At 62.9% G+C, this 17,495-nt stretch overlaps 1 protein-coding gene across 5 annotated transcripts in view; it reads right to left on the reverse strand.

Annotated features, from left to right (window-relative positions):
- ZFPM1 (zinc finger protein, FOG family member 1) overlaps window positions 1-17,495 on the reverse strand; it is a 61,667-nt gene that overhangs the window by 28,517 nt on the left and 15,655 nt on the right. For 2 of the 5 annotated variants that reach the window (XM_088830586.1, XM_055412972.2), the window contains exons 2-3: window positions 8,865-8,975; window positions 6,265-6,393 (exon numbers count right to left, since the gene is read on the reverse strand). The exons of 1 other annotated variant lie outside the window; for it this stretch is intronic. In XM_088830586.1, the coding sequence (XP_088686712.1) occupies window positions 6,265-6,393; window positions 8,865-8,975 (240 nt within the window). The remainder of the gene's footprint in view (window positions 1-6,264; window positions 6,394-8,864; window positions 8,976-17,495) is intronic. 2 more of the 5 variants (XM_088830587.1, XM_088830588.1) reach the window with 2 other exon arrangements.

Below are 17,495 nucleotides of genomic sequence, written 5' to 3' on the forward strand. Positions count from 1 at the left end.
TCTTTGCTCAAACGCGGCTCAGGCCACCCGACTCGGAACTGCCCCTCAGTTCATCCAGAGCCTCACCCCCTCTCCCCTGCACATGTGACGCTTTTACTTCTGTATTATTTAGTCTCTGTCTCCCTGATCTGAACAACAGCCCCCGGGAGGCCGGGACGATGCTGGCACTGAGTAGGTGCAGGAAGCACAGTGGTTTGTTGAGTGAATAAACGACCCCTTCCCTGGCCCACCCCTGGGCTGCAGACCCCCACTCCTTGCTTCTAACGGCCCACGTCACCAGAGACACACCTCTCCTGTCCAGCTGGCGGTGCGTGCGAAACACGTGGGCAGGACGGCCGCTGCAGAGACCAACGACCCCTCCTTGGTGCGCCCCCTTCCCGCTGCTCCAGCCCTGGTGCACCCCACTGTGCAGGGGGTCAGGATGGGTGGAGGGCCCTCTGGACGGGGGACGGGGGCGGTCTCAGGGAACGCATCTCTCTGGGGTCACCTGGTGTGGAACACCTAGAGGAGGTGGCTCCGGACAGAGCTCCCGGCTCTGGTCTCTGGAGCTGACCCCAGGCTGACCCCCCACCCGCCGTCGCCCCCTCCTGCGCCCCTCCCCACTGCCCGCTAATCTAAGATAAATGGGCCTATTGGGCTGCAACGCCAGGCCTAGTGATAACACAAAATAGCTGAAATGATTTTTCCCACCCACACATGCCGAGCGGGCGGGAGGGGCCGTGCGGCCAGGCCGTATCAGCCCATCTCTCCACTGTCCATCAGGATGGGCCGTCCTGCCTCAGCTGCCTGCCCACCGCTGCTGCCCGATAACAAACCTTGAGGTCTGCAGAGAAACTCCCGAGCGGCAAGATTAGGCCACTGAGTGCACCCAGACGGCCAGCCTGACGCCCTTGCGCATGCTTCTGGGCAAGAATGCCTGGCCTCTGGCAGACCCCCGGGACCCTGCACAGAGAGGGAGAGGCTCAGGGGCCCAGGTGGAGCACAGCAGCTGCCACACCCGCCCCTGCTCCCAGAGATGCTGTCCATAGACCACTCTCCACACAGCGGCCAACTGAATGCCCCGCTTCACACCCACCCCATGTTACAGCCAAGACAGTGGAGGCATCTCACTATAGTCCATGGCCTTGAGCCCAAACCCCGACCCATCCGTGGCCTGTCCTGTCTCTCCCCAACCCCGCTCCAGCTGCGCCCATGCTGTCCAAACCTCAGGGCATTTGCATGTGCCCGCTCCTCACCTGAACACCCTCGGCCCACTCCAATGTATTCTTAGGCTGCACCTTGGGGGTGGGGTACACCTATGGTGCTATCCTGGCCTGACCACCTGGCTGTCCCCTCTGCTGACCTGCAGTGCGGTGGGGACGTGGCCAGCCTTCCCATCTCGGCCTTAAGAGCCCAGGATGAAGCTGAGAACCAAGAAGGCGACACCTCATGCTTGGTCATCTGAATTTTGTCCTGTAAACAGAGGTCACCAGGAAAGAGCTCCAGGCCATGATACACTTATAGGTGAAGGGACCCTGTTCCTGGGGCTCTGACCACATTGTCAGGTCACGGGCCTGGCAATCTGTGGAGCGCAGGCTACCCTCAGGGCCGTGAGACTAGCCACCAGAGCCGGTGGGGAGCCCTGGGGTCCCCGAGGTTCACCCCTTCACTCCCCAGCCACTCACTGCCCCTGAGGTGGACAGCCCTGCACTCAGAGGTGTCTGGACCACACTGCCTCCTGGGCAGGACGGGTACGTGCTCATGTGGTCTGCCCCAGGTAAGTCCCTGGCGGGGGGGACCCCCCACGAGGTCTGGCTACAGAGGCGGCTCTCGGGTCCCTGGGGACCCAAACCCAGCCCAGCCTCACTCACTGCCCTCCCTCTGTTTCTCATGCCCCAGCTAGGAGGCTGAGGTCATGCCAACCTCCACTGCAACGGGGCCACGAGGTGGGTGATGTGGCCAGGACCCTCCACAGTTGAAGGGGACCCTCAGGGCTTGCAGCCCTCTTGGGGGCTGCCTGTGTGCCCAACCCGCTGCTTTTCCTGCACGTTAACTGGGGAGGCAAAGGGGGAGCTTGTTGCTGGGGCCATGGAGCAGAGGCAGGGCAGGGCTGTCACAGATGCGAGGTGGGGATTTCAGATTATAGCTCCAGCCATCTGCATATCGGAATTCTAGACAGCCAGCCCCTCGCACAAACAAGGTCATTTCAAAGATAAAAACACCCGGCTCCCCGGGTCCCTACCGTCCGCCCCTCTTCTCTACCCTCTCACTTGGGCTGGTGGCTCAATGGGAGATGAGGACAGTGCCAGGCAGGGCAGCCCCCTGCCCAACACCCCCTCCCCCTTGCAGACTGTAGCTGCCCCACAGATTCAAGGCCAGGGGTGGGTCCCTTGCTCTGCTCTCATTCACTTTCCCAGTGGCAGCCCCAAGGGACCCCCTCTCTTGGGACCAGACCCTTCCCCTAGCACCCTGCTCAGCACCCTGGAGTCCTGGAGTGGGCTGTGCCTCCGGCTGGCACTCTCCTCTCCCACATCCACGCGGACCTGCTGACCTTATTGCCTTCGTGCCTGCAAGCCCCTCGGGGTCACTTTTCTCGTGAGAACCCTCCCCTCCTAGACAGCCCATGGGGCTGGTGGTGTTTGGGTTCCATGAGGATGGGGGTGCCCCTGTCCACCTGGTGTGGCCTCCGCACCAGCCTCACCGCCAGTGCTGCTTCCCCTGCCGCTCGGAGGAGGGGAGCGACCTCTCTGTGGACGCAGTCCAGACCCCGGGCTCCTGACGGTCAGTGGGGACCCCTGACCAAGGTGCCCGTTACCAGCAGGGGCTCCTCTCTGCTCCGTGGTCTCACACAGCGGCTTCCCCCTCAGACCCTCCCTGACCCAGAGAGGCCCAGGCCATCCTGGCAGATTGACCTCACTGAGTGGGGAGCTGGCTCTGCTCTGTGTGCTTATAAAGATGAGGAAACCAAGCCCAGAGAGGTCAAGCAACCTGTCCGCAGTCGCTCAGCAAAGCTGGCCTCAGGCCGCTCAGCACAACCGGCGCTGGACGGGGTTCCCGCCTGAAGCAGTCGCACTTGAGAAGCAGCCAGCGGGGCTGATGATGCTCATGACGTCTAAAGCGAAGCGACAGCCGGAGAGCCTCCCCACCTGTTTCTGGAGCTCTGGGGTTGTGGTGGGGACTGGGGGAGCTGGTGTGGGGGCAGTAACGAGGCTGGAGCTGACAGGCCCCTCACACACCCTGTGGCCCAGACTTTGCTGTGTGTGTGGTGCACATCCAGGGCCCCACAGGAAGAGGGGCTGGAAAGCCTCCCTTCTGCCTGGGCTGGGGGTTTCTCCTGGGGTCTCTGCTTGGGGCCTGGACCCCTGCAGGAAGGGCAGCTGCACCAGACCCACGCACGGCTGGAGAGAGGCGTGTGGCCCAGCCTCTCTGCCAGGTCAAGTCACCTGCCCTGGGACCTTGCGGTCTCGGCCCCCACCTGGCATGGGTCTGACCCAAGAGCTGTCCTGGCCAGCAGAAGAGAGTGGCCAAAAAGGTGAGGCAGGGGGCAACCCCCTGCTGGGGCCGCACCAGGTGTGTGCGAGCCCCAGGCCTCACATGGGAAACTGAGGCTCAGGGTCCAGCCAGTGGCCCCCAGAGCCAGGCAGGACAGGGTGCGCATGATCCCAGCTGGTGCCCCCATCCCGGAGGGAAAGGCAGGTTTTCCCCCACCCCCCGGCCTGACGAGCCAGGTCCCCAGGGTGGCAGTCCTCACGTGGGGTGGGGCAGGAGGAACAACTGGATGTCAAGAGATGCTCAGATGGGGAGGGGGAGACGAGCACAGGCAGGGGTCAGAGGGACTGTGAAGGAGGGGCCAGGGAGCCCCCAGAGCAGCAGGACCTGGCGAAGGCGTGGCTGCACACCCCTTTCCCTTGGTTGGCTGGACCCTGGGCCGGGCACTGCCCTTGGGGATGCCGATCCAGCCGGCCCCGGCAAGGCCTGCCTCCCATCGCTAGCGGGGCGGCCCCTACAAGATAAGAGCCCACGGGGCCTCTGGCTTCCCGGCCAGGCGATAAGTGTGGCCTGTTTGGGGTCTGATAGAGGACGGCCACCACGGCGGTTGGCCAGCGGCCGCTTATCGGCCCATCGCTGCCCACTACACAGAAATTCCTATCTGCGGGGGCTGACAGGGAGCCCCCAGTGGCCCCCCGAAGATGCAAATAGCGCAGGAAGTCCTGGGTGCACCCACCCGAGCCACGGCCCCCACAGCCGCCCTGGGGCCAGGCCTTGGTCTCCAGGGGCCTCTGCCTTCTTGTCCGTAGAACATGGATGCGGATGCTAAGAAGGCTGCACGGTGGGCGGGGGCCAACGCAGGACAGCTGGGCTGGCGTCCACACACGCACAGCCCGACCTCCAGAGCCAGGCTGGAGTCTGGTGTGTTGCCTCCAGGCAGTGACGTGGACCGGCCCCAGAGCTGCTCTGCGCCTGCCTCAGGGGCTGGTGTGAGGACAGCTGGCCCCTTTGTCCCCGCGGTCACACTCCAGACTGCAGCCTCAGCCCCCACCTGCCCAGGGTCCAATCCCTGGACTGGTGGTGGTCCCTGGACTGTGGGAGCCATGGGGCCAAAGCAGGGCTGACTTGGAGTCTGCCGGTGCCATGTTGCTACCTCGCCCTAGACCTGGGGAAACTGGGGCAGCAGAGTGGGCCCCAGCCCCATGGCTCTGTCCCCTGTGTGGAGAGGCCTGGCCCTGCAGGTGGGTGTCCCGCTCAGCCGGGCCCGACTGGTGGTGCGGGCCATGTAGACACGTGGCCTGAGGCCTGTCCCTGGCCAGGTGCACTGTGTGGAGAAGACATGCTAGGGGCACAGCCGGCCAGGGCTCCTGGGGCCCCTCCTCGCCTGTCACTGGGTCACCAAGGTGAGGTGGGGGCGGCCGAGGAGTTCTGATGGCAGTGCAGTGGCCGTGCTAATGCTGGGCTAGCATGGGGGCCCTGCCTGTCTGACCCAGGGCACTCCATGGCCCATCCATGCTCTCAGTGGACTGACCCGCCCTGGCTTTGAGGCTGTGGTCACGGTCCCCATCCTGGTTGTGACCAGCGGCCAAGCCCACTCTCTGGGCCTCAGATGTGCACATACGGCAAAGAGGTGTGTGAAGTCAGCAGGGAGCCCTGCAGACATCACTAATCAACCCAGCCCTCTCTCGCTGGCACCTCGGGATCACATGAGGTCCACAGGGCTGCTCGAACTGAACTGCTGGACAGCATCTCTAACACCCCTGGGAGACCATGGGGGTCCTCTCTGCCAGGGTGAGGTCTTCCCGGCCCCCACAAGCTGAGGCCCTCGCCGTATGTCCCCCGCGACCTCCCTCCCCACACTGCTGGCTGCGCTGGTGTCACAGTTCCCCAGGAGCCTGTCTGTTCAGCGTTGACGTCCGGTACACAGCTGGTGCGCAATACACGCTACGTGGCCGCGCGCCTGGCCCAGGAGTGCGGCCTCTGTCCAGGCCCTGCCTTCACCAGGGCAACGCCCGCCCTCCACCAGGGCCACGCCCACCCTCCCTCACCTAGTGGCCCCCACACGGGGCCCCAACGGCCAGCCACGCTGTGCCTGAGCCGCATCAGCTTTGATTAGGAATCACAACAGGCAACGCGCCCAGCCTGAGTGCGACTCAAGCTGGTGGAAATGGGGCACCTTGGGGAGAGCCTGGTGGGCCCCAAGCTCACAATTCCAGCTACAAACTGGAATTTTGTAGGGGTGGGGTGGGGCAGTGCTGGGAGGCACAGAACCACTTCAAAGACATTCCCTTCATCCAGGAACCTGGGGGCTGGAGCCACCTCCTGTCTCCCCTCCCACCCACCAAGGCTGGAGCCCCTTCCTGGCTGGCAAGGGCCTGGCAGGCGGGCAGCTCCAGATCCACACCCCCGCCACCCTGTCTTGGCTCTGCTGCTCCCGCCTGGCGGATGCCCTTCCCATCTCATGGCTGCACCGCTGTCCCAGCCAGACCATACCCTGCCTCCAAGGAACCCTCAGAGGCCCGTCCACTGCGAGGGGCCCTGGTTTAGCTCTGAGCGTCGGCACAGCTCAGTGCCCCCTCCAGGGAACCTGCGGACCCACAGGCCAGATGGACTTCTGAACAGACGCCAGGCTTGGGCCCGAGGGTTCACCACCCACCTCCCGGCTAGTGTGCCTGGCCTGTTCACCGCGCCCCACCCCACGCCATCAGGTGGCTGGTTCTCAGGACTCCCCACTGGCTGGGCCCCAGGGCCGCCCTGCGAGGTGACGCTGCCGGACCTGGTCGCAGGCACGCTTACCTGGCCCACTCCAGGGGCTGCTGGCCGCCTCCTCCTCCGGCCTCATCTCTGGCTCCCGATGCTCCGGCTCCTCGGGGCCTCCTGGGGATGTGGGGGCCAGTGGCAGTGGAGGGGGTGGAGGATTAGCATCTGTGGAAAGGAGACCAGTAGGTTCCCTGGAGCCTCAGGACACCGAGGTGTCTGCCCACCCTGGCCCGCGGCCGCGAGGGATACTGAAGCCAGGTGGCTGAGCGTGTGGCCGCAGTGCCCCCCTCATCCAGGTTTCTTCAAGCTGGGGGTGCAATCAGACATCTCAGTTTTGCCCCCCGGCCTTAAAAAAAAAACAAACCCTCAGCCCCTCATTAACTGCAGAAGTGATAGGCGCCCTCCCTGCTGCTGTTAATAATTAGAGTGTGGATGGCCTCTTGGCACGCCCAGGCCAGCGGGCACACGCGCGGCCCGGCTCCTGGTCTCCTCGGCTGGCAGCTGGGGGCCCCTCCGCCAAGCCCCGCACCCAATTCCAGCCCAAAGGGCATATTTGCCTTCCCTGCTGGACCGATAACCACCGCGGCCCCCAATCAATGAGGTCCCATAAAAGCCCCCCCCTTGGTGACGTCATGCACCAGGCAGATTATTAATACTGCGATAAGGGCTGTGATTAACATCGAATAAATCAATCACACGGTATAAAAGTCCTATTATTTTTGGCTATAAATCAACGCGGCTGGCATCTGAGCTCCAGCCACTGCGCGGGAGCCACGCTGGGCCCGCCCGACAGGCAGACATTGCTCCTGCCGTCTTATCGAGCCCATCAGCGCGTTATCACCACAGTCTGTGCCAGGTGCAACCCCGACTGTTTTTTCCAGCTCCTCCCCGGGCCCGCCCCCACTCCATGCAGCCCAGCTCCCAGATCAGATAAGGGACCCGGCTCCCTGGGGCAAAGTCCACCAGGAACCAGCCGCTGGCCCTCTGGAGAGCGAGGCCCCCATGAGCTCGCAGCACCTGATGGTGATGGAGGTGGTGGAGGAGGCCCCTCGCCACGCCCTGGGCCATTGAGGGGCTCAGGCCCAGTTACAGATGTAGAAACCAAGGCTCAGAGAGGGCTGGGGCTGGGCTGGGGTGGGCGGGGCAGGTGCTGGCTGCAGTGCTAAGCGACTGATGGAGATGATGAAGGCAGAGACAGAAACAGTCACGAACCAGAGTGCCAGAGTCCAGGCCTGTGCCCCTCTGCTCTGCCCACTGCCAGGGGAGCTGAGGATGACGGGAGCCCTGGCCCTGGGTTCGAGTTTTGCTGGCCTGGCCTCACTGCAGGGGCCGGGACCCCAATGGGCTGTGCTGGGGAAAGGCACACAGGCGGCAGGTCTCAGAGGATGGGGCCTGTTGGGGGCCTGTGGTTATCCCAGGGAGACTCTGACACTGGCACCTTAGCAGGGTGGGGGGTCCACAGGGGAAGCCCCCTCACCTTCCGTCTGGAATCTTAGACCCTCAGCCCCAGCCCTGCCGGGCTGTCCTGTTGTCCCTCTGTGTTCCACCCCAGGGCCTTTGCACGGGCAGCTCCATACGTCCCGCAGGTCTGCTCACTGCTTCCCCACCCATCTCGTCTTCACTCCCGGTCACAGCACCACTCAGACCTGTGACTGTCTCCCCCATCACACTATGGCCTGGGGGTGACTCCACCTCTGTGCAAGGGGCTTCATGGCACACAGTGGGGATGGGAGTGAGGTTTTCACCCATGGCTAGCAGGGCAGAGGGGGTGGGGGTGAGGTGAGCAGGACTCAGAGCCCACCCCCAAACCTACTAACCGCCCCCCAGTCTCAGGTCCCTCTTCTGGAAAACAGGGGTGAGGGCAATGACCTCCCCCAGGGCCTCCAACTCAGGGAGGCCCTTCCTCCTGGGGGTCTCTGGGGCAATCTGAGGACGTGGCTGGCCCAAGAGGCTGGTCTAACTTCGAGGCCTTTCCAGGGACCTGGCCAGAGGAGACTCCTTGTTGTCAGTTAGTCCACCCCTGGGTGTGTGTGGGAATCTCTCTTCCCAAGTCCTGTCCTCAGCTTCAGAAACACATCCCCAACCCCTAGGACGCTGCCACCAGGAGGGTCCAAGGAAAGGTTCCAGGTGCCCAGGGTAGGGTGGGGTGGGGAGGGGAGCCGGCAGAGGGGTGGGGAGTTCACCTGAATCCAGACCTAGGGTGGGATCCTGTTTGGGAGTTTACAGGCGGGGTCACCCCGGGCAAATCACTCAGCTTCTCGGGGCCTCATTCTCTCGTCTGTAAAGGGAGCCCCACATGTGCTGAGGCAAGCATCCCTGTTTCACTGAGTCTGGGAGGTCACTCAGTGCCCACGTGACCCCGACTCAGAGTAGACTAGACCCTCCCCCTTGGGCCTCGCTCTCCCCATCTGCACCATGAAGGGCTCAGCTTTCCAGACCCCCATCCCCGACCTCCTCCACGCCTTCTCCTGGCTCTGCTGGGCTCAGCCAGCCCACGGGCACCTCTCAGCACAACGCCCATTTCACATGTGTGGAAACTTGAGTCCTCGCTGGGCACCGGCTCATGTGAAGTGGCAGGGATGGGGTGCAGTCCAGGGGGCTGGGGCCAGACCTGTGGGGCCCGCCGCCCGACTCACCTGGACTGGAAGGGCTTGTGGGCTCGGGCTCCAGCGCTGTGGCCTCCCGCTCTGGGAGGCTGGTGTCTGTGGCCAGGGCCTCTTCTTTGGCCTCCATGTCTCCGAGGGAACCTGAGGACACAGCCCCAGAGGAGCTGTGAGGCGCTGTCCCCTCACGGTGCACCCTCCACTGGCCCCCTGACCCTCCCAGAACTAGTGCAGCCACGGGGGCCGGTGCAGCGGGGACCAGGTGGAGTCTCAGCTCCTCATGTGGTCAGAGGCCTCGAGGGGGCGGCCACGTGCAGGGCATCCCCCAGGGATGCACATACCCTACCCCTGTGCCCACCCCAAGCCCGGCACCGGTTCCCATGCCTGGGGGTCACCTGGCTGCCTGCTGCCCGGGCCTGCCTGCCAGGACCCCCAGGGGAGACATCGCCCTGGCCTCTGCATGGCCGCCCCCGTGCCTGGTCCCCCTCCTTTAGGAAACCCCCATTCTCGGGGTTCTGAAGTTCAGGGATGTGCTGAGGGTGGGCCCCGAGGCCTGGCCTGCAGGAGGAGCTTGTCAACCCGATTAAAGCGGCAATGGCCGACGAGGCACAGGTGGGCAGGTGCCTGCAACCAGCCAATCATCTTCCCTCAGAGGCTCCTGCGGGGTGGGGAGTGTGCCCCATGGGGCTCTCCTGACAGCCAAGCAGGCAGCCTGAGCCCAGACCACCTAAGAAACCTGTCGGGGCCCCCACGTGCAGGCCAGGGTGGCAACCTCTGCCCTGAGGTCAGGACAGTGTCTGTGTCGGGGGGTACGAGACCCGTGGAGAGCAGCTGTCCCACCTCACCCTCCGCCAACCCCCCAGATCGTCACCTCGCCCCCTTCCCAGCTCCTCCTCCAGATACCCGCCCCGCCCCTACCCACCCACTGCTCAGCTGTACCCCTGGATTCTAGCTCCGGGCCCCCACGGAGCTGTAAGGACAGATGGGCCGGCGGGCACTCATCTGTCATGGCCGTGGGGCTCAGACACAGAACCAGCCCCGGGGCGAACCCTCATGGTGTGGTCTCTCATCAGTGCGCCCACATGGGAGGCTCCACGGCAGGCTGGGAGCGCCCCAGACTCATGCCCCTGGGATGAATGGGCGGCCTGACACTCTGTGACCTCCCTTGCCTGTGGGGTTGGCCGGAGCAAGCACTGCTGGTAGCCTGGGGGTGTGCAGCACACAGGCCTGGGGTTGGCCCATTTGCCGGCCTGTTTCTAGAAGTTCGGGTGCTTCTGCAGCTTACTCAGAGTGGAGAGGGGGCCCTGAAGCTGTGGGCCCTTGTGCAGACAGCAGGGACTTCCTGGCCTCAGTGGCCAGCTCCGGAGAAGGAGTGAGAAGCCCCTGCTTTCAGGGACTTCGGGGGCTAGAGTCCTGGGGTTGGGCATTTGCCTCTCCCCACCCCACTCTCCCGCCCAGGTGGGCCTCAGCCACCCAGGGAGGCCCCAGCTCCTGGCAGCTCCATTTATGAAAGAACAAAGGCATCCGATCGGCACAAAGCATGACAGGAGCGTGAAGAAAGAGGCTGCCGGCCGCAGCAATTTATCCTAATGGCGCTAATTCATTCTAGCACAATTAATGCTCTGATAACGCAGGAGACAATCGCCAACCAGCAAATGGCTCCAGGCCCACAAGAGGGATGTGATGGGATGTGATGCTGTGAATCCCGCCCCACCAGGAGGTCTTGAAGCCTCTGCTGGAGCCTCCCTGCCACTGACCATGACACCCCAGGGGCCACCTGGGCACCTGGGTCCCGGCTCCATCTGAGGGGGCTGGGGGGGAAGGAAAATTTCTCTACTAACTGGAGGGACACTGCTGCTTCTCCAAGTGCCCTGGGCCAGAAAAGACCCCGCTTATCCCTGAGGAACCCTTTCTGCCCAGACACCCCAGCAGCTGGGCCAGGCTAACCCTCGGCCAGGCAGGTGGGGTCCTTGCTGTGTGACTTTAGGCAAGTCGCTGCACCTCTCTGCGCTCAGAAATTGTAAAAGCTCCAACTCCACATCACAAAGCCTGATTTATCTGCATGGAGCCATGATCAGGGCCTGACACACAGTAAGTGTGCAGAAAACACCAACATTATCAACATCAACATCACACCAACATTAGCAGTGACTGACGCCCCGCACCCAGAAGGGCCTGGGAAACGGGGCCAGGGTGGGGAGGGGCACTGCTCCTGTGGAGCTTCAAGTGTCTGTGAGCCCTGCGCTCAGCATCTACAAATGTCTCCCCCTTAAGCCCTCCCTGGCCTCATAGCTCAGGGGTGGAGGACAGTGAGGAAGGTGTGAATGGGGAGCAGCAGCGGGAGGTAGGCCCAGATGTCCGGTGCAATGGGCAAGTGCCTGGGGGCCTCCCAACGCCCCAGAGGTGAACCCCAGTTGTGGCCACCTTGCAGGCAAGTCAACAGAGGCCCTCGGCCAGAACCCCCCAACACTGTACCTTCCTGGCTGCTGCTCAGGACTCCCCCACCCTGCCTGTGACCTGGGGTGAGGGTGACACCAGCCCCATTGCCTGGAGGGGTGGAGAGCGGGGTCCAAGGCCGAGCACCTGTCTGGAGGCATCCACGGGGGATGATGCTGGTCACCCGCGTTGGGCGCAGCCCCCGCTGCCCGGAGCCCCTCGGTTATCACGGCAAGCAGACGCCCCGCGAGCCGATCTGTCTCCTGCTCATTAAGCTGGACGCCGAAATGGAAATGAAAACATAATAGCTATTTGATTGGGGGTGAGATATTTTGCATATTGGCTTGGCGCTGATAGTGGAATTTCATCAACTCCCTTTTTTCATGCTTTAAAACTGAATTACTGAGACAGGCTCTGTGTGGAGGAACGATCCCTGCTCCTTCCAAGTCCCGGGCTGCCTGGTCCTCCTGGCTTTGATGGTGAGACAGCTGGGGGTCCTTTTGAATGACTGCCCAGAAGAAAGCCGGAGCTGGTGGCTGAGAGGGACAAAAGCCCCTGAGGTGGCCCCCAAGGGGGCTGGCGCAGAGTCGGGAAGTCCAGAGGCCCTGGGTGAACCCCGCTGGCCCCTACAGACTGTGCTTGTCCCCCAGGCCACTGGAAACATTAAGCGAAAGAACTGGGGCCAAGTCCTGTGGCCTCGCACCTGGACTCCGTGTGTGACCCGGGTGTGGGCCTTTCCTGAAACCCCCCCACGCAGCTGCTGTGTTACACAGTCATTCAGGGCTGTGGGGCAGTCCTCTGTGTCCCCAAAGCACAGAGGAGGAGGGGAGGTGGGACTGTCTGACCCCACTCAGTGTTGGGGCCGGGGCCTGGTCGTGCTCACAGGCCCACTGGCTCAGGGGTGGGGTGGACACTGATGGGCACGCGACCCTGCTCATGTCCCCACCTGGACTGTGGCAGACATGAGCATCTACAGCCTCCTGCTCAACCACTGTTCACGCCCTTGTTCTCTATTCACTCATGAAACCTCCCCTGAGTCCACCTTTCTGCACCAGGCCCTGGGGACCCTGCAGCCAACACATGCCCCGCCCCCCACCCCCCAGGGGGAAAAACTGTGAAAAATGCAAGCATGGCCACTGCCACCAAGGAGAGGTGGAGAGGCCAGTCAGGGAAGGCCTCCTGGAGGAGGTGACAAATAAGCAGCCATCTGGAATGGGACAGAGGAGACTGCCTGCAGGTGGGGCTGGGGAAGAGCACTCCAGGAGGAAGGAAGAGCAGGACTCGAGGCCTGGGCCTTGAATGCCACCCACCCCTCCAGCCCAGGTTCCACATGGAAAGCAGCTCGCGAGAGCAGCTTGTGTCCAGGGCTGGGGTCAGGGTTCAGTGAGGTGGTGTCAGTGGGTGCTGAGCACAGGCCTGACTTTATTACAACTGTTGCTATGATTTCAGCTCCCCAGGGAGGGGCCCTATGGGCTCCTCTGGGGGGACTTTAGGGGTCCACGGGGGTGGAGACCGAGGGGCATGGCAGAGGGAGGGGTATGAGGGGCTGGGGGCTGGGCAGGGCATCGTGGGCAGAGGAGAAAGACTGCCCCCCAGGCTGGTGGAAGGCCTGGCCCCCTGTCCCGCTGGCTCCAGTCAGCTGGCGGGCAGGAGAGGCATGGGGCTGCCAGGGAGAGACCCTGGCCTCTGGGCGGCACAGTGACCAGATAAGGGCCCGATAAGAGAGAGAAAATAGCAACAGATTCAGACTTTCCCATCGCTGGGCAGCGGGGCAGCTCGGGCCACGGTGGGGACAGAAGGCGGTGGGGATGGGCCTGCTCTCCCCGCGGGGCTGTGCTGTGTCCTGGGGGCTCCGGCCATACTCACAGACTGAGTGGGTCTGAAGCCTGACCCCTGGGGGGCCCGTAGGACCTCTGGTGACCCGCCCCCAGCAGGAGGGGCTCTGGCACAGCTGTGTGGAGGAGGGAGCCAAAGCCCCGAGTGCAGAAGCCGCCCCGGCCCCTCGGGGCCACATGACCCTTCTTTCACCCCCAGCTCTCACAAGCAGCCAAGCTAAGTTGGATGGAGTGAAGCGAGCGAGAAGAGGAGCCCTTGGCCGGGGCGGGCGAGCAGGGCGGGCCTGGCGCATGGGGTCGGGGTGAAGGGCAGGGCTGTCCCACGCCTCGGAGCCTGGGCAGGAAAGGGGCACAGGGGTAGGCAGCAGGTAGAGACAGTCTCGGCCCCAGGGAAGGTCACCAAGGCCTGGAGGGTCCCATTAAGTCAGGACTTCTTACACCTCTGCCAACACTCAGTAGGGAGACGGGTCCCGGCCCCTGGGCCCTAAGAGGCTCACTTGGCACAGGGGTACAGGCCCCTTGGAGGAGGCTGAAGGTCTGGGAGGCTCCCTGGGCACCCGTGGGTCCTCGCACACTCACTCTCCCAGCAGGGGACCTTAGCCACGCTGTCCTGCCCCCCACCCAGCTGAGGCCTCCTCTTCCCTCTGTGAGATCCCTGCCACCTCCCCCCCTCCAGTCTGGTCCGCCCTGCAGCCTCACATTTGTCTGTAATTCTCCCCAGGGTGGGGTGCTCTGATGCTTTGCTGCCCTCCAGTGCCCCCAGTAGGGAGACCCCTGCCCCTACAACTGTGGCAGTGCCCCTTTGGAAGGCATTGCTGCAGTCGGCCCAGCAGGCTGCTGCTCCCTAGGCTGAAGGTGCACCCACAGCTGTGATGATGGGATGGCTCCCTGCGAGTGCAGAGCAGCCTCTGGTCCTCTGGAGGCTCGGACTGGGAGGGGCGCACACGTCCCCGCGGTGACCCACCAGCGTCCCTCATCAACCCAGGATCAGGCCCTGCTGACAGCCAGGGTGACCACAAAGAGGATGTTGGCGAGATAATCTTGGCTTCTTCAAGTGGGCAGCCTGCCCTGTGGAGGGGACAGTGAGGGGCTGAACCTCTGTGCGCTGGGGGCCTGGGCCTGGATGCTCTCCTGCGCTGGTCCTGGTGTGCCCCCCTGCTCTGACCTGCCCAGGAAGGGCATGGCCCTGGGACAGAGGAGATGGGGGTGGGGGGTCAGACTGACTCCTGCTAAGGGTCAGCGGGATGGTGCTCAGGCGTACCGTGCAATGGAGGGCTCGTGACTCCTTGCAGAGGAGCAGGTGTGGGTGAGGGCCACCCTCGGGCGCAGCAACCCCCATGGCTGTGGTGGGGTGAGTGGTGGGTCACCTGCTTTTGCTTCTAGGCTGCAAGCTGCACTTGACCCGTGAGGCCTTCTAGCCCCCAGGGCACCCAGACCGACCCCGGGGATGCTGGTGGGCATAGTGTCCCCAGTGAGCCAGGCCCAGGAGGTGGCTGGCTGCTGTCACAACCCACTCTGGGTCACTAGAGGGCAAGGAGGGACTTGGGTGCTCAGAGCTGAGCCCAGCAGGGCCACACTCTCTAGGAATGGGGACCCCACACTCCTAGGAACAGAGTGCCATGATCTACCCCAGCTTTTAACAAATTAAAACATTGTAACGAGATACCCTTCGCATACAGTGACATTCGTCCTTTTAGGCATCACTCAGCTTTTGGAAGCCTGTTCATTTAAAGACATATTTCCCTAGTGGCTCAGAGGGTAAAGCATCTGCCTGCAATGCGGGAGACCCAGGTTCGATCCTTGGGTCTGGAAGATCCCCTGGGGAAGGAAATTGAAACCCACTCTGGTATTCTTGCCTGGAAAATCCTATGGACAGAGGAGTCTGGTAGGCTACAGTTCATTGCAAAGAGTCGGACACAACTGAGCGACTTCACTTTTCCCTTTTCCCTGGTGGTCCAGTAGCTAAGACTCCATGCTCCCAAAGCAGGGAGCCCAGGTTTGATCCCTGGTCAGGGAAATAGATCCCACATGCCACAACTAAGAGTTCACATGCTGCAACTAAAGATTCCTCATTCCACAACAAACAGGGAAGATCCCGCATGTAGCCAAAGGAAAAGAAAGAGGAACAGGACATTCCTACATAATTCAAATGAAACTCAGGCCCCCCGTGGCTCAGGCTCATGCAAACAAATTCCAGCAGCCCAAATGCCCACGGCTTCTCCCCCAAAGCTCTGCAGGGGTCAATCAGGATCTTAGCCCCTTTATGGCATCGACCACCTTTCTCAGTCACTTCTCCACACTCCCAGCTGACCCAGGGCCTGGCCATCTGGTCCTGATCCCAGCTTCCTTGTCCCCACTCCAAGGACACCCCCACTTGTGTGCTGATGCCCTCACAGGAGATCTGCAGCTGGGTTCCCAGCTATGGAGGGAAGTCCTGGGTGTCCAGAAGACAGCAGAGGGGGCAGGTGGGGGGTGCAGAATGAGCCCAGCAGGCACACTCCTGGGGATCCCCTGTTCCCCAGACCCGGACACGGGAGCCCTGGACACAGGAGCTCCACTGTCCAGTGTAGCTGCTGAGCCCGGGGGACCACCTTGACCAACTGGTCAGCTCCCCCAGCCTCTCTCTTGGGGCTGTCAGCACGGATGCTGAGTGACTGTCTCCACCGTCCCTGGTTCCTGGTGATGCTCACCCAGACCCCGCCATGGGCCATGGCCCACTGCAGTCACACCAGTGCCCGCCTGCCCCTGGCTCTGGCAAGGCGGCACTGTCTCCTTATGGCACACTTGCTCCATCACCCCTCCTCTGTCTGCATCCCAGTACCCTCAGCTCTGGCCCACAGTCGCTGCTCAGGGACTCTGGTGACCACATGATGGGTGGGGGAGGGGAACAGGCTGGGGGCCACTGGGCCCCCAGGAGAGGAGCTGGGGCACAGTGGTGGGGCGAGGGGGACCCTGGGGGCTGAGCCTGTTTGTTGGGGGGTGTGTGACCAGGGAATGAGCCCCAGGAGCCCTGAGCATGCCACCTGCCCCCACTGGCGGAAGATAAGCTGGCCGGCCCCACCTGGGTCTCTGAGGCCTGGTGAGTGGGGGGCTCCAGGCAGGCAGGAAGGAGTTGTGGGAAATAGGACACCACAGGGCCCTGCGCCAGCCACCACCTCTTCCTCCTGCAGCCAGCCTGAAGCTGACGGGCGAGCTCGGGGGCTTAACTGCCCTAGCCTGAGGATCATGACTGGACCCCTCCACACAGATCACCCCTCAAGGCTGCACTGGGCAGGCAGGACCACGAGCAGCTCTGCGGTCTCTGCCAAGCAGGAGCAATGACACAACCATCATGACACTTGTAACGACGCTTGGTGTGACCCCCTCTCCTCCGGGGAGAGTGCGGGAACCAGGGCACACAGAGGTAAAAAAACTTGCCCAAGGCCTCGCAGCTGGGGGAGTGGACAGGCTGCCATCTACTCTCCCTTCCAGAGCCTTGCATTCTCCCCAAGGCCCACCCCGCCCAACCTGCTGTCCCTGTTTGTAGAGACAGGGGCCACTCATGGACCTTGTAGCACTACCATGAAGGTGGACAGGTAAGGGTTTTTCAGGAGATAAATATGCCCCCTGGAACGTCCTTCCCAGGAGCACTGTGATTCCACCAGGCCGGCCACATGGTGGGTCAACTGTGAGCAAACATGTCCATGTGTCCATCCGAGGACACACCTCGGATACCATGAAGGGCCAGGAAGGGTGCAGGATAAAGAATGGTGGGTAGGTATGGAGTGGTCACCAAGGGCTTCTCGGAGGAGGCAACATTTAAACTGTGACCGTGAACAGGGAGAACTGCCCATGCAAAGTCCCGGGACTGGGGAAGAGTTTGGTGATTTGGCTGGTGCAGCCGAGGATGGAGCACCAGGCCGAGAGAGAGGTGGAGAGGCTGGCCAGTTGGGGTTTGTTCTCAGCACCATGGGACACAGCAGAATGTGGATGCTGGACTGCAGGAAGGACCCCAGGGTGCAGCTGCCGCGGCCCGGCCACCACCTCCTCAGGCCGGCTCCGGGTCCTTCCCTGCCCGGAGCCTGTCCGGTCTCTCAGATCAGGGCCAGCAGGCTGGTCCCCCACCTCGGTCCCTGGGGGCAGAGGCCCAGGCGGGCGAGGCAGAGAGAAAGGGGAGGTGGAGGAGGCGGGAAGAAAGCTCAGGGCCTGAGAAAGCCCAGCCCGGCTGATAGGGGAGAGATTGGTTTCAGCCGGAGCCGCGCCTGCCAAGTCCACATCCTACCGGCGGCCTGCACTTACTCAACATTCATCACCGCTGAGCTCGGAAACTTTATCAACGCTAGAGGTTGGCGCCATCTCTGGGCCTGGCCACTCCCGGCCCTCCGATGGGCCCGATAGCCACTGATAGATTACG

Source organism: Moschus berezovskii, chromosome 22 (genome assembly GCF_049115385.1).
Source record: "Moschus berezovskii isolate FMDL1 chromosome 22, NW_MosBer_1.0, whole genome shotgun sequence".
In the NCBI taxonomy this organism is placed as follows: Eukaryota; Metazoa; Chordata; class Mammalia; order Artiodactyla; family Moschidae; genus Moschus; species Moschus berezovskii.